At 42.3% G+C, this 16,456-nt stretch overlaps 1 protein-coding gene across 1 annotated transcript in view; it reads right to left on the bottom strand.

The window, feature by feature from the left end:
* Positions 1 to 2,977: 2,977 nt before the first annotated feature.
* Positions 2,978 to 16,456, bottom strand: part of ptprq (protein tyrosine phosphatase receptor type Q) — a 34,440-nt gene continuing 20,961 nt past the window's right edge. Inside the window, exons 33-54 of the mRNA XM_084555393.1 lie at positions 15,848 to 16,123; positions 15,338 to 15,706; positions 14,257 to 14,366; positions 13,866 to 14,052; positions 13,528 to 13,766; positions 13,292 to 13,361; positions 12,833 to 12,991; positions 12,324 to 12,615; positions 12,151 to 12,224; positions 11,922 to 12,021; positions 11,590 to 11,718; positions 10,310 to 10,354; positions 9,721 to 9,747; positions 9,449 to 9,530; positions 8,864 to 8,954; positions 7,629 to 7,705; positions 7,393 to 7,527; positions 7,137 to 7,265; positions 5,807 to 5,952; positions 5,485 to 5,620; positions 3,687 to 3,810; positions 2,978 to 3,601 (exon numbers count right to left, since the gene is read on the bottom strand). Of these exons, the coding sequence (XP_084411519.1) occupies positions 3,564 to 3,601; positions 3,687 to 3,810; positions 5,485 to 5,620; positions 5,807 to 5,952; positions 7,137 to 7,265; positions 7,393 to 7,527; positions 7,629 to 7,705; positions 8,864 to 8,954; positions 9,449 to 9,530; positions 9,721 to 9,747; positions 10,310 to 10,354; positions 11,590 to 11,718; positions 11,922 to 12,021; positions 12,151 to 12,224; positions 12,324 to 12,615; positions 12,833 to 12,991; positions 13,292 to 13,361; positions 13,528 to 13,766; positions 13,866 to 14,052; positions 14,257 to 14,366; positions 15,338 to 15,706; positions 15,848 to 16,123 (3,035 nt within the window). The 3' untranslated portion in view covers positions 2,978 to 3,563. The remainder of the gene's footprint in view (positions 3,602 to 3,686; positions 3,811 to 5,484; positions 5,621 to 5,806; positions 5,953 to 7,136; positions 7,266 to 7,392; positions 7,528 to 7,628; positions 7,706 to 8,863; positions 8,955 to 9,448; positions 9,531 to 9,720; positions 9,748 to 10,309; positions 10,355 to 11,589; positions 11,719 to 11,921; positions 12,022 to 12,150; positions 12,225 to 12,323; positions 12,616 to 12,832; positions 12,992 to 13,291; positions 13,362 to 13,527; positions 13,767 to 13,865; positions 14,053 to 14,256; positions 14,367 to 15,337; positions 15,707 to 15,847; positions 16,124 to 16,456) is intronic.

The following is a 16,456-nucleotide window of genomic DNA, read 5'->3' as shown; positions in this document are numbered from 1 at the left end:
AAAAAAAAAAAACAAGGCTGAAGCCGGCAGATGAAGCCCGTCTCCTCCTGTACATTTACTCCTAATGGGTTACAGTGTGTGAATATTAATGTTACCTTTGGATTTCTGCCCAGAAACTTTTTTTTTTATTTTTTTTTTTTAAAAAAGATTTAGTTTAAAAATGAAGTGAAATTACTCTACACAGGGTAGACCAAGGTCGCCTCACTCAAACCATCACTATCCTCTCTCACCCATTATATTTTCCTTACTCGATAAATATATTATATAAGCAGAGATGCATTTCTGTTCTGAATGTTAAATCAGGGGGAAAACTGAAGATGTCCGTGGAATAATTATTGATCTCATCGCCACGTCCTCAGTCCGGTGTCGATGGTTTCGGGCGGTTTGTACAGCACATCAAGCATCATCCAACTGAGACATAACGAACACGTCTTGTACCTTTTGCACCACAGAATATATTGGATATATTGTAAATAGACAAAAATAGATTTATTCTGAAAAAGTGATTGGTTTGCCCAGTGTGTGTATCTACGTATGTATTTGTACAGAGAAGCTCTAGTTTAAAAGATTTAAAAAAAAAAAAAAAAAGAGGATATTATAGTTATTATAGTTATTCTTATTATTCACAGCTAATATCAGGAGGTGTCCTAAATGCTACTGCTGCGAGAGAGAGAGAGAGAGAGGGGGGGGGGGGGGGGGGAGACAGGCGGCTTTTATAGAACACCCTCCTGTTACCATGGTAACAAACACTGACATTATTACAGATTCATCATTAAATTACCATGTCATGTTAGTAGAGAATTATTAAAAGATGGCTGTGACACCTGTGAAGGTGTGTAAAGGGCTATGCTGTATTGGCGAATACGTACAGTGAATCACAGGTCATACACACACACACACACACACACATGCACACACAGGTATACTAAACAAGTGCACACATGCTCACACAACCACGCACACAAACGACGTACACAAACGTGCACATAGCTGCCAAAGCGACCACAAATTCTGCTTAAATTTACCTTAGGAACTGCTTGGTTTCTCAAGTCAGCAACCCCTCTCTGTTTACTCTGACTGACTTGTATTATACGGCATGTTCTTTTTGTTTTATTTTTACCATTTACAGTACATGGGGGTGGGGGGGGGGGGGGGGGGGTTGATTCTATGTTTGTATCATTATTGCCAGGGCATGTTGGGTTGATTGATGTCATTTTCTGCTTTCTCTCTCTCTTTCTCTCTTTCCCTTTCTCTCTCTCTCTCTCTTTACTTCCGTCCTCCTCCCTGCCCTTACCCCCTGCCTTCTCCGTGGTAGTCATGGAGACACACGAATCTGCATCCTCACTGTGGAGCACAGTCATTAATCTTTGCACCCTCACGATATTTCTAAAAAGGAGATTTCTTAAAGATCAACATGTTTACTAATGGAATTTCTAATTTTTTCTGTTTGAAGAGAATGAAAGAATAAAGTAGTTTTTACTCTCCGCCGCCTCGGACTGTCCTTCTGTGCCCGTCGACATCAATACGGTCTCCGGCGTCCGCAGCGATCTCTGCCTTTCTAATGAATGCATTTGCACCAGGTGTGCTAGGAGGACGGTGGGATGAAGGAGCTTATGGGAAAATCAGTCCACGCCGGTGTTCCTGTGTCATCCCAGCACACCGGGTTTGAACTCATTCATTAGTGGACAAGGTCAGCCCCGAGGCAATACTGAATGTGACTTGTTTGAGCATCACATTTGTGTGTTGCAGTGCAGTGCATGTGTGTGTGAGGGTAGGGTGCATATTCTGGAAACTTTTTTTGTTGCTGGTATTACTCTGGGCCTTTATTTTTGGATAACTACAGCAGGGAGAGTCAAGGAGCGTTGGAGGAGACAGCAGAGTACATAAACACAACCTTGAACACTGCAGTTACAGTATGTATGCATCTTAATTAGGCTAATGTGCTACTCCCCTATTGCAATCTCTAAACAGCAGGACTCGCAATTTCCTATTGCAATAACAGCTAGAATTGCGATTGATTGCTTCCAACAACTAGTCAACAAATGTCTGTCCAGACTCTGCGAAAATACCTATGTAGAGGAGATGTTGTTGAACATTATTCTGTCTCAGTGAAGCTGGACGTTCACCTTCCATCCATCTTTTAATCCATTATCTGTACCAGTTTAAAGGCAGTTGCTAGTTTCAAACCCAAGACCTTCTTGAGCTGAAGCAACAGTGCTAACCAGTTTGCTGTTCAACTCTTTGATCTTTGAACACCAAAATCTAATCAGAGCTCAAGTTCAAGCTAAAAGTTGTGTCAAATTTGAACAAATTCCTGGATGTAGAAAAACCCCAAACTGAAAAGAGGCACACGAAGAGACTAGCAGTAACATGGCAACAAGAGACCATGGACTGTTAATGAAATACAGCAAGATATAGATGAACTAATCTCATTCATTCTCATGTAACCGCTTGTTCCTGTGAAGGGTCGCGGGGTCATCGGGCGAGAGGCGGGGTACACCCTGGTCGCCAGTCTATCGCAGGGCTAACACAGAGAGACAGACAACCATTCACACTCACATTCACACCTACGGCCAGTTTAGAATCACCAATTAACCTAACAAGTGGGAGGAAGCTGGAGTACCCAGAGAGAACCCACGCAGACACAGGGAGAACGGCCCATGGATTCGAACCCGGGACCTTCTCACTGTGAGGCATCAGTGCTAACCACCTCGCCACTGTGCCGCCTGCATGTAGTGCAAATGCAAAGTTCCTACAACCAAATTCACCATGTAGCTTGGAGTGCAGGGTGATCCAGGATCATTTTCTTATTTTCTCTTCAAATACGGAGTGGTGACGGCAAGAACAGCTTACTCCATCCGGACACCAGCAGACCAGACCAGAGCCTGGAACGTCCACTAAGCGATGCTTCAAGCTACGTCTGTTGCTTCCACAAAGGAATGAAGACAGCGACATTTGATCAGGGACGAACTAATGGAAGTGTTTTACCATTACCATCAAGGCCAGAAAAAAAAAAATGCAAATTACTTTTATTTCTGCAAATCACTCTTTCAAGAAAGGATAAACAACGATTCGACACAAAGTTACAAAGAGACTGAAAAAAAAAAACAACTTTACCATTTTTGGCTGAATAAATCATACAAAAACATAGATGATATCGACATAATAAAGCAATAACTATACACAGTGGAATCAATTTGTGCAAAGTACCTGTAGGCCTACAGAAAGATGTGACAGAGCCCCCACAATCAGCTCACACTTTCTGTTTTAACCCTGTCATTTTCGAAAGTTCTTTGTCCCAGCGCCCCCCTTTTTGTTTCGCTCACTCTTTGGAAACGAGAAGTGGACAAGAGGTGCATTCAAGAGAGGACTGTGCTGAGAATAGGGTCTGAAGTGCAGCGGCAAAATCAACAGTCAACAGAGATCTCACAGTGGTGGTCAACTCTTGTTCCTCCTCCATCATAATCTAATGTTGGTGGAGACGGTCCCGTTCAGGGTCTGTGCATGTGGCGTTACCCCGAAAAATACGCCCAGGCTGAGGCGGTCACTGGTCAGTCTTTCTTTTACATAGTGGTCTCCTCCCACTCCAGTTCAACGTCACCTGAGGGCCGATACAAACGTGTGGGGTTAGCACTGTGTTGTGTGTTTCTCTGAGTGTGTGATTAGTTGAGCGTTTATGTGTTTACCTTCCATGGTGTCCAGGGAGTCCATCTTCTCCAGAGCAGAATAGCTAACGAACCAGATAGATTGGCTGTTGCCTTTGTTGTTTAGAAGTTCCAGTGTACTTTGGTGCAGGAAGATGTACTGCGCCTGACAGCATACGCACACAGACATGTATTGGACTTTTTTGACTCTTCCAAGAACGTGCTGTTTTGAACTATTTGCCTGCTGAACATGTGTACACGCATCAGGCATAACATTATGACCACCTTTCTGATATTGTGTAGGTCTCCCTTGTGCCTCCAGAACAGTTGTGACTCATCAGAGAATGAACGTGGGCCTTCTGAGGGTGTCCTGTGGTGTCTGACAACAGGATGTTGTTAGTGGGGGCCTTTGGGTCCTATGGATTGAGGGGAGGGGCCTCTGTGGATCATTCTTGTTCTAGTACATCCCACAGATACTTTATCAGTTTGGGATCTAGTAAATTTGGAGGCCAGGTCAACACCTTGTGTTGGTTTACATGTTTTTTGGGCTGTTCTTGAACTGTTTTTCTTTTGTGTGTGTGCCTGTGTCAGGCTGCATCCTGCTGGGGATGGCTGCTGCCATCAAGGAGTGTCATTGCTAGTTGAGGGATGCCTGGTCTGGTCTAGGTTGGTGGTACATGTCTAAGTAACATCCACATGAATGCCAGGTCCATACGTTTCCCACCAGAACATTGCATTGTCACAAGATGGTCAATGTTATTTACTTCTCCTGTCAACGGTCATAATGTTATGCCTGATTGGTGTACGTTTATTTGAAATACAATATTTTCTTTGCAAAACTGTGGAAAATTGAGAAAGTATGAACTGAGCATACTCGGTTCCATGGGAAAGTCAGGGACATGACTTACTCAAGATAATTTACTGATACTAATAAACTTTGACACAATGATGCACTGGAGCCAATTGACGCTGAATTTAAAGCAAGTGAACTGTTTGCATAGCCGGCCTCTATTTGGCTGTCCTTGACTTAGTTTGAGCAATTGATTATCCCTTTATACAAGTTTATTGCTGTCCTCTAGGGATGTGGAGATACACTTCTTGCAATTCAATGCAGTAGGAAAAAGGAACAGCCAGATAACCTTTAATACATCCCGAATTAAATTAAATTAGTAAGGATTTTTTTAAACATAAGTGAAAACACTTGAAGTGTTAGTTGTAGGTGTCATTCATGGCCATTCTATAGTAAAAATGAAAAAGTATTTAAGTAAAGTGGCACTAAATACAAAATTTGATGGATACAGCTACTTTCACATTTGTCTTTGTTGTCTTTAATACATAAGTGGCTTAGGCAATATGGTTAGTCATCTGACAAGACCAAGACATTTAAGAGATGATAAATAACAGATATGTATGATGGCTTAGCCCAATGAAGGCTGTAGTCTCCACAGACTGCAGCCTTGCACCTCGCTACCAATATACATGGAGACAAAGAAATTGTGCAGAACATATAGAAATAATAAAACAGTTATACTGAGCAGAAGCACAAGGACTACAGCTGAGGGTCTAAGCAGGCACTGAGACACACCAGAGGTTCATGAATAATCACTGGATACTCAGCAATTGCCTTTAATCCATTGCCAGATCATTCCCTTTGTCAATATCGAAATTTTCCAAATATTTTATGTAGTAGAAAGTAGGACAGCTACCATTTGTAATTCTTTGATGTTTCCAAGTGTGTTGGAACAACTTAAGATAAAATGCAGCTTCTGTCTTCTGTTCATTCTTCCTCTGCTATGAACTGTAGGCGCAAAAATAAAATTTACCGCCTCATTTCACTCACCAGATTCTGCACCATGCACATCCTCTCGCTGCGCAGTTCAGCGACCAGCCCGTAAATATCCACGAAGTCGTGATCTCGGACATGCTGAATGAGGTGATCGAGAGCGATGAACACGCCTGTTCTTCCCACACCAGCGCTGATAAAACGGGGGGAAAGGGAGAACAATCATCATTAGGCTGTCTGCTGAACTGGTACACTACACAAAAGGGCTTATGTCTGGGTTAAGCACGAAAGTTAAATGACCAGAAACAGTAGTAACTTGTCCGTGCACTAACATTCACAGTAATTTATATAGTGTCCAAACACTGCCGTCGTACTGTACCTGCAGTGGACCACTATGGTGGTGTTGTCGTGCCTGTGAGCTCGGACGGCTTTGACAAAATTAATGAGCGTGCTGCACGACTCTGGAACCCCGCGCTCGGGCCACGACGTGTAGTTGAAGTGGCGTACCAAAATGTACTGCCCATGCTGCAGAGACGAATTTATAGAACAACACACGACGTTACATTTCACATCTGTAGTCACAGATGTTCTTCATTTCACTCCGTTCAGTCCACAGCTGATGCTTAATCACATCGCTAATCATGTTTGGAGTGTTTAAGTTTTTTTTTATTTTCCTGTCATTTTTAACTACATCCAGATAATGTCACTGCATGACACAAATTTTAGTTTTTACCTCTCCTTCCCCAAACAATATGATAATAATATGAAAAAAAGAAACAATAAATACACAGCACCATACAATGATGGATTGGTTACAGTCACTGGTCAAGTGAATAAGCCAGATTATCTCATTATCATTGCACATGTCAATGGGTGGGATATATTAGGCAGAAAGTGAACATTTAATCCTCAAATTGAATTTGTTACATGCAAAAAATGGGCAAGTAGAAGGATTTTAAAAAGGACAAATAAAGACGGATGAATGACCGAGTCAGAGCATCTAAAAACTGCAACTCTTGTGGGGCTGCAGTGGTCAGGATCCATCAAAAGTGGAGGAAGGAAAAAGTCGTGACCCACCGCTGCCATGGGGGTGTGCTTGGTCTGCAACAATATTCAGGTAGCCGTACGTATCGAAGTAACATCCAGATAAATGCCAGGACCCAGGTTTCCCAGAAGAACATGACATCGTAACAGGCTCAGTGATATTTACCGTTTTGTGTGTTTGTTTTTAACGGATCTACAGCGTATGTACAAATACATATACGATTAGAGGTGTAAAAAACTGAGGAGGCACACTGAAAACAGAAGCCATTACCTTGATGGACATTTATTTTTTGGTTGGTTGGTTCGTTTTAATGTTGTGGCTGATTTTTTTGGGCGTGACTAGTAAACTGGGAAAGTGCTGACAGATTAACTGACTTGTTTTTTTATTTAACCGATGATTTATTAGTTATTCAACAGTAAGAAAAATAAAGAATTACATTAGTTTTAACCTTTAACTGTCAAATATCTGGCGGTCTATTTATTTATAAACTATATACGTTTATCTTATACAATGAAACTGTAGGTAAATGAGTTATCATGATTATAAATTAGTATTAAGAATATTGTTATAACAGTTTTTTCTCTGGCATTTTAGACCTAACAGGAAACAAGCATATGTTATGTGTAATGTAAGTCTGATGTGTGAGTGTTCTTAGTCAGGTTACCTTTTCTACTTTCAGGGTTCTGACAGTCCAGTCAGGAAAGACCTCCTCTGACACCTTTGAGATGAGAATGTCGATGTCAAACACAGACATTGGCTTGTTGTCCTCGGGCCAGTACTGGTGACACCGGATCTGAAATGCCCCCAAAACACACATATATCAGATCTTCACAGCAGATAAAACCCTCTTGGGTATGATGCCCAAAACTGAGCCTGTATTAGTAATGTTTCATAACAGTGGCAAATCTCTCATGACGCACTCTGCCTTTCTCATAGCACTGTGTAAGCATGGCGATGGTGCGCGTTCCTGTTTCCCAGATCATCCTCCAGAAGTCAGCCACAGTGCTGGACAGAGGACCCTGGGTGGCTATGAACTCATTAGGACACAAGTAGCCCTGCAGAGACAGAAAAAGAGAGACAAGGAAACATATGTTAATAACATCAGAGCTATATGTCATGAGCTATATGGCTATATGTCATGGGAGCTGGAACTCACTGAGACAAAGCTGGCGTTGATGTAGTCTGAGCCCGCCGGGCCACTGTGTGATCTGAGTTTCACTCGGTTGTTATTGTCTAGACATTGTTCAGTGAGAAAAGGCAACAGAAGGCATCAGACCACTATAGTGAAATACAAATGCAATTTATGACAGAGCTACGACACATTATGGTACAGTATATTATATATACACCGATCAGCCACAACTTTATGACCACTGACAGGAGAAGTAAATAACACTGACTATCTTGTGAAAATACAATATTCTGCTGGGAAACGTTTGGACCTGGCATCCATGTGGATGTTACTCAGACATGTAACTCCCACCTAGACCAGACCAGGCACCCCCACCCCATAGCAACACACAAAAACGGTTTAGGAGCAACTCAAAAAACATGAAAAACAGCACAAGGTGTTGACCTGGCCTCCAAATTCACTAGATCCCAAACCGATCAAGTATCTGTGGGATACACTGGAACAAGCCTGATCCACAGAGGCCCCTCCCCTCAACCCATAGGACACAAAGGCCCCCACTAACAACATCCTGCTGCCAGACACCACAGGACACCCTCAGAAGGCCCATGTCCATTCTGTGATGAGTCACAACTGTTTTGGAGGCACAAGGGTGTCATGGTTCTGTTTTTTTGATTCCTGTGTTTCATGTTTTTCAGTTTCCCGTTTTATTTTGTTAAGTTCTTGGTTTCCTGTCTTGTGTCCCTTCCCGCCTTTGTGATTGTCTTCCCCGTCTTGATTGGTTTCACCTGTTTCTCATCACCTTTCTGTCCTGTGATTTCCCACCTTTGTGATTGTCTTCCCCACCCTGATTGTTTTCACCTGTGTCTCCTCTGCCCTTGTGTGTGTGTGTATATATAGTCCTGCTTCTCCCTTTATGCTCTGTCGCGTCATACTGTTTTCCACCGTTTCCCTGTGTTTCCTGTATTTTCTGTATTTCCTAGCTCTGGTCTTGTTATGTTACATTCTTGTCTTTTTGAAGGTTTTGATTTTTTGTTTTTGGTTCTCCTGTCGTCTCAGCAGCGCTTTGTGTTTCTTTTTGTTTAATTAAATTAATTTTCTGCCAACTTCTGCCTCCTCGCCTTGTGTCCAGCATTGGGGTCCTACCTCACCTTGAAAATCCATGACAAGGGGAGACCTACACCAAAGGTGGTCATAATGTTATGCCTCATCGGTGTATATACAGTTGCCCTGAAAAGGTAATTTTCAGTCTGACCACATACAAGGTTTGATATTAGGGAAGCGATTCCTGGATTGGTTACAGGGCAGGTCAGCGTCTGAGGTGGCCAGGTCCTGCAGCAGCTTTGGGAGCTCCTGAAGGGATAAATTTTAATACATCACATTACTCACATTAATCCACATACACAAGGTTAAAAGTCAGGACCCCTATTTATAACTGCTACAGAAAAAAATTGGACCTGGAGTGAAAGATAAAAAGTAAAAAAAAAAAAAAGTACCCATTTGGCAAGCTTACATTTTATTTCGTTATCACATTCATATCGACTTAAACTTTTGTCACAATACAACATTTAAGAAAAAATCAAGGTCATAGAGAGTAGGCTGTTTGGGTCACAGTATCGTAACAGAGATTAGAAAACAGTCTTTGATATTATACATGACCATACAATAGATAAAGTAATGTGTATTTAAAATACAGCATATAGAGTAGATTATTATTTGCAACTGCTGCTTTATTTTAAGATTTTATTTATACTTTTCCTCTTCACCGCATTTTCCTATTAAGTCATCTCCCTGTATGCATTCATAGGTTTGATAAACACAGGTCGAGGCTGAAGCCAAACACTTACAGCAAACTCTTCCTGGAACTTGGCATTGTCATTGGCACACAGATCCTCTACGTGCTGCAGGAAAGACTTCTTGTTGACAGGCCTGATAATGAGGACAGGAGAGAAATACACTGCATGTGAGAGAGGGGGAGAGAGCTGTGCAAGAAATGCAATACAACAACAATATGCTAATTTCTGTGAATTTATCCAAACACAGAGCAGCACAGAAAACGTTGATTTACTGTACGGTGCATCTACTGTTGTGTGCGCATTAGTTATGCAGACCGACTTACTTGAGTGATTTCCTGTAGCTGAGCAACCTGGACAAAAATAGAGAGCAAAAAATCAACCAAAAATAAACAAATTAGTGCAATAATCACAGCCTACAGCTTGGTATTTGTGTCCATGTCAGCTCAACTGATCCTTGCTGCAGAGACTACATGGCGACATGGGAAATAAAGTTTAGCAATTTTCAAATATCTTTGATTAAACTCTGAGAAAGACTTTGATGTTTCATTCTAAGGGAATATGCGAACATAAAAGAAACATATTCCCATGTGGAAGGTGTTTCTTCTCAGTACTGTGACTTGTAGCTATAGCCTATCATTCCTGCCCTCTAAGACGGCGAAGTGTTCAGAGCAATTTTGAATGAATTGTCACCAAATCTCTGTCAATATCAATAAAACCTTGTGGTCAGAGATTCGTTCCGCTGTCCAGTAACGGCTTAACGGACAGCACAGGTAGATGGTTTAACGCAATGCTTTATGGGTAACATGATGATGACACACACACACACAAAACACACTGTACAGTAGTGAAGATTGGAAAGTACAACATGCAAACAAAGCTACACAACAAACACAAACTAAAAGCACAACTTACTGGATGACATAAATCTCTTTCCGTCTAAAGAAAAAGGAAGAGTACCTGGTGAGAGAAAGTGCTCTGTGAGAGAAAAACAAAGCTCAAGCGCGCCTATGCAAGTGTCTGCGTGTAAAGAAAGGTGGCAAGAGGCAAAGGATTTACACCAACCGTGAGAATGGTAGTGTTTATAAAGATCTCATCTCATTGTCTTGAGTTATGCAGAGACTTTGGTGCCAGTGAAGCAGCAAGAGATTATACTCCTAATGAACTCTGAGCGAACAGCGACTGCAGATGGAGGTATGTCACTGTGAATGTTCAGGAGTTATGTCAACAAAAACGGCGTAAGGGACTGTTATCTTGCAAACGGAAGAAATTTCATTGATTTATCTTCTCTTACGTGGGCTTTATGTTTTTAATGTTCTTGTTTATCCCGTGAAGACAGACACTTTCTACAGCTACACTGGTTTTCCTTCTTTTTTTTTTATGTTTCTTCATTACGTGGGAGACGTATAATATTCTTTAGATGCTGGGGAGGGAGGGTGTTCGGAAAGCTTTATACACTTCAGTGACAAAGTCTTATTCAAATCAATGGAAGCTGTTGGCCTGATCGTCAGGAGCAATACGGGGTTCAGGGCCTTGCATATGACACATGATCACGTCTGGATAAATAGACAAACTGCTCGACCTAGTGACAAACACAGCTGCCATTTGTACAGTAAAACTGAATGTTACAAAAATACATTGTAAAAGCTTCTTTTTCTGTTTCACATGTCCTTTGAACACACCAGTGACCTTGTTACAGCATAAGTGCCACTAAACCTGACTCTCATAAAGGGAGGGGGGCTCGCAGCACTTACTGCGTGTGCACTTGTTTGTGCCAAAGAACAAACAAGACAGAAAACAACAGAGCAGCTAGACAGAGGGAAAAAAATAAATAACAGAAAAGCTAGATGCTAAAATTGTACAAGAGGATGTTTGGAGAAAAGCACTTTGGCTTGTCTGTTCTGCAGAGAACTAAAGATAAATTATAAAGCCACGTTGGCGTCTGCGTCTTGGTGCGGCTGCTTCTATTTCTGCACGAACTCTACAACACTAGACTAGAAGATTTTGTGCTGACAGGAGCGCACCACAAGTTGGCCGCAGCAAAGGGATTTTTGTCTTGTTGACTGTTGATTTAAAATCTCGTCTGGAGCGGCTAAATCGAGCCTGAAATCATTTAGCGTGCTTCGGCTGTCAAAGATTGTGTTCGTTACATTTGAGAAGTGACGCTTTTTAGATTAAGACAAACGCAGACTTACCGGTTGAGTTTTTCTTGTTTCAGCTCCAGATCTGCCACAGCAATCAGCTGATCCAGCTTAGACTTTGTCTCAATAATCTCTGCCTCTCTGGGTGAATACGTCACGCCCTCCTTTTTATGCTGATGGATCCTGACATGTCAAGAAAACTACATTCAGTGAAACTGCATGCAACTGGTAAATATCAAGGTAAACACTGAATAAAAAGTACAGAATTGAAATTATTTATTGCAAATTATTAGTTGGTTATTAGTCATATAGGCACGTGGCTTGCTTTGCACATTTTGGTAAATGTGTAATGTTGGCAAATGAATGAGTGCCTGTTGCCATCTTACTTGACTGAGCCACAGATGATGATGATGAGTAACATAGCCAAGAAGAAGGACAGCAGAAAACCCAGAATGAACTTCTCTTCTTTGGACAACACCCCATCTGCTACAGAGAGAGAGAGAGACAGTCAGTAGGGAGAACACTGAACAAAAACAACAAAGAAGACTCTACTGTACAGGCTATGTAATCCACGTTGTCATGTAGATTGTAAAGGGTTATCCCCTGTATTAATACCTGCGGTCTTGACATGGTCTGAGTATTCAGAATCTGTGTATTGGCCATTGATGTTCGTGGCTCTGAACTTAAACCTGGTTAAAAAAAAAAAAAAAAAAAAAAAAAAACAGTCAAGATTCAGCATTACACTTTTTAGAAAACATATACATACAAGAGGTGTGTTGTGCACTCACACATAGACAGAGTTAGGTTTCAGAGGTCCATTGCAGAACCGATAAGTGTTGTTCTCCACCATACAGTCATCTTTCTCTCCAATCACATAGGTCCCCGCTGTAGAGTGGTTCTGCCTCACCAGACGTCTGCCGTCTCCAGACACGCCGTGACCACTACTGACACGTGCGTTCATACGTGATGCCCCGTCTTCCAAAAGACACGGCGGGTTTGGGAACCCCATGTCAGTCAGGTAAGGGGCAGGGCGTTGAAAGAACGCACTCTTCCAGTTGGTCAGGTTCTCGCTGTCTTTCACTGTGACAGGATAAGGAAGTTAGAGAGAAACTGCAGACGGATTGAGTCAAAATTCTGACGTTGAGCCCTTTGGCGTTCACATTTTGTCTTTTGCGAGCTTAGGTCAAAGTGACGTCCTGTAAAAGTCTACTCTGGGCTTGAAACAAAAAAAAAAAGACTAATACACAAGAGTATTCAACTTAAAGTGATGGCTGTCAGTGTCCTTTTGCTGTCATACCCCCTGATTCGGCCACGATGACCTGAATTTTTGTGATTGGTCCATTGTCGTCACTATAGAAACAGGCAGGCATACGGATGGTGATACTCCTGTGGGTTACCATGGCAACCCCTCCATGCCCCAGCACTGCCTGGGGTCTTTGGGTTGGTTTGGATGGGGCTGTAACAAACACACGTGTGCACACACACACACACACACACATACACATAGGTTGTCAGGTGAATACACATGGAACATGTGACTTTATTCTGTTTCATTTACATTTCTAAACATTGCAAACCACCCAATCAGCATCAATCTGATTGGGGTGAGTTATGCTTGCTGTGTCAGAACAAACCTACATACTACTGCGCAGTAAATCTGAGCAATGTCTCACACTTATGAAGCACTGCTGCAATAAGAAAAAGAGAAACACTGTAGAGCTCTGCAGAGCACAGGCAAGAGAGGGGGAGCTTGTACCTTTGATCCCTGTAGTTACTTGGACATGTGGGCTGGGTGGGCTCCTGCCGGCACCATTCTTTGCTGAAATCTACAAACAGGCAAATAGAAGAAAGCAGTGATGAAAGCAGAAAGACACACGGCACGGAAAGGAATTAAAATGACAAGGTTAAAGTTCGTGGAGTGATGGAGTGATGGAAGGGCCGACTGCACAGCTGATAAGCTTCAGGTATCTGGTCAGTGAGTGTGTTCTTCACCTGTATACTGTAGGTGTGTCCTCCCTTTAGGCCTTCTATGACAGCAGCCAGTGTGTTTTGCTCATTTTGGATGATATCGAGACTGACATTCTTGACTAGCTGATCCTGGCTGTAGACGTACACGTAGTATGCCGTGATGTTTCCGTTGGGCTCCTCTGGTGGGTTAAAGGTCACCCTCACACTGTTCACTTCTTCTGGAATAACTGAGATGTTCACGTTCTTGGGAGGGTCTTTAGGCTCTAGGGACAGAGAAAGAATGACACAAGAGAAAAGTAATTATTTGGTTAAATTTAACTGTGGGCAGCAGCTGGCGTAGGTACTACAAGATGTGTACTTACCCTCCTCCAGTGTTTGAAAGTCAAGAGGCCCGATGGCCTTCCCATCACTGCTAGCATGCTCCAGCGGACCAGTGAAGGCAGTGACAGTCACAAAGTAATGAGTGAAGGCTGTCAAGTTAGTCACAACAACAGTCATCAACTCTCCCGGAGCACGGACTATTGAGATATTCACACCAGGGCCATCCACCTTACGTAACAAGAGAGTAAATGGAAACATTAATAGTTAATTTTATGCACCGTATATCATCCTGCCCTCAAGCTGCTGCTGCTACTGCTGTTTTAAAAAAACCTGACTAATGTAACATAGTGATCCGTACTGAGAACATCTGGGTTTTCCAGTTCATTGATGACACATTTTATATTTGTGAAAAAAGTAACTCAATGAGACGACCTGCACAAGATATGAGGTCGGGCCAGAGAGAACAGCTGGAGCATCCCACGCAATGCGAAGACTGTTGGAGGTGGAGGTCACTTTTAGGTCACGGGGAGGAGCATCTGGGTCTGAGGGAGGAGATTAGAGATATACTGAAATATATGTGACATTAATCAAACAAGATTAAATAAAAATGTATAACTATTCTTCCGGATACTAACTCCGTGCATGCATTAATACTTCCAGGGAGGTCAGTCATTTAATTAAAATAGTACAGTATATCCTGTATTTCATAGTAAAATGATTGCACTAATGTTAGTATTATACTTCACTTGGTCTAATATCACGTATGCTTTATATTAAAGGCTTTAAAATGCAAAATCATGGCATCTTCACAGGTAAGTGTTAGGTACTACTACTACTACTGGGAATAACAGGCCAATGTGTTCGCTCTTGTTAGATGTTGTCATGTGACTGTTTTTTTTTTTTTTTTTTGGCTCATTTGGGACTATGCTGAGCTACAATCCTCTTACATGAGTATTTATTAGCTCCATAGCACCGCTGTGGAGAGACAGCGCCAGTGAGCACTGGGGGTTAATGAACCTGAAGTCTGCAAAACTTTGGTACGTGCTTTAATTATGTTCGCTGAAGTGTTAATTGCTGCAATTCCCTGCTGATCTACTGTAAAAACCGCTTATATAATCTGTTCCGTCTTTAATTGAATTATTCTTTATCATTGCATCGTCAAATGCATTCGTAATAACACTATTAACACTACAAAAGAGAACGAGTTGAGGATGAACTACAGCAGAATTAATTACCTGCTTGCAGGTGGTTGCTATGACGCTATCCCTACTACTAATCATAACCCTAACATCTACAGATGTAAGGGTTATGATAAAACTGTTGTGGTAAAGTGGCACTATTGACAATGCCTGTGTTTGCTCAGTCTGTTAGTGAAACAAAGCCATGATTTCACTGTCATACCCTGGAACGAATGACTGAACTATTTGTCAAATATTGCTCCTAAGGCCCTGACTAACTGCCAGTTCTCCTCTGGCAACACAAAAAGGTCATGCCACCACTGTGATGTTCTTACTTCCAGCCAGGGTGCGTGCATAATTCCACTGCGTATATTCCCCTACTCCAGCGTTGGTCACAGCAGCCACTCTGAAGCGGTAGACCCTGTATTTAGCCAGGGACTGGAGTGTGATGCTGTTTTCTTCAGCGCTATTTGAAGCATTTAATGACACTGTGACATTGTTGTCCACGCAGTCTGGGGCCAGATCGTCCTCTGGGGTCTGATGAGCAGTAATTGGTATGTGTGGTTCACAAACAGTAGAAAGCAGCTGTGCAACGATGTGGTACTCTTTCAACAGGCCGGGAATGGAGAGCGGCGGAGCCCACTGAAGTGTCACGTTGTTGGGCGTGAGCTGAGAGATGGTGAGGAAGCGAGGAGCTGCTGGGACTGTGAGGATACAAAGAGGATTTAATCAGGTTTTCACTCTGTATTAAATCAGCAATTCAATTAAGACACAGGGAGTAGCTTCTCCCGGATCTGTGACTTGAATGTGCAAATGTCTTAACACACAATAATAAGATCGACTACCTGATTCAGATTGTGTGGAAGCTGTACAGTTTACTGTGTCTCCCGGTCCTGCAGAGTTGACTGCAGCTACAGTGAGTGCATACTCCTGGTCTGGTGAAAGCCCAGTTACCGTGTACTCTGGTGTGTGGGCCTGGTGTGTGTGGGACTGCAGGTCTGTCGCCACTAGAATCTCATAAAAAAGGATCTGACCATTGGGGTTGTCTGGAAGTTCCCAAGATAGCTGTATTGAATCCCAGCTCACTCCTGTGCAGGAAAGGTTCCCTACAGCGTCAGCCACTGCAGACACAGAGAGAGAGAGAGGTCAGGCAGCTGCTATATTGGCTGTGGCTTCAGACTGAATTTCTAACTAAAGAAAAACCAATTTCAAATAATATTTGCAGTTAGTCATTTAATTGCACTGAAAACACACATTTGTAATTGTCTGTATATAGACAAACTGTACCGTTCTGTTACAGCATACAGTAGTAGCACACTAATGGGAACTGATTGCAATTAGGTAGTGCTATACCACCAGGACTTCTATTACACGCATGAAAAACAATAGCAATGATGCCAACTCTTTTTAAATTGAATTCAGGTTTGACTTTTTTACATTTGTGGCGTCGGATA

This window comes from Chelon labrosus, assembly GCF_963514085.1.
Source record: "Chelon labrosus genome assembly, chromosome: 11".
In the NCBI taxonomy this organism is placed as follows: Eukaryota; Metazoa; Chordata; class Actinopteri; order Mugiliformes; family Mugilidae; genus Chelon; species Chelon labrosus.
The sequence above is the reverse complement of the archived record's forward strand: the minus strand, read 5'-3'. Positions and strand labels throughout refer to the sequence as shown.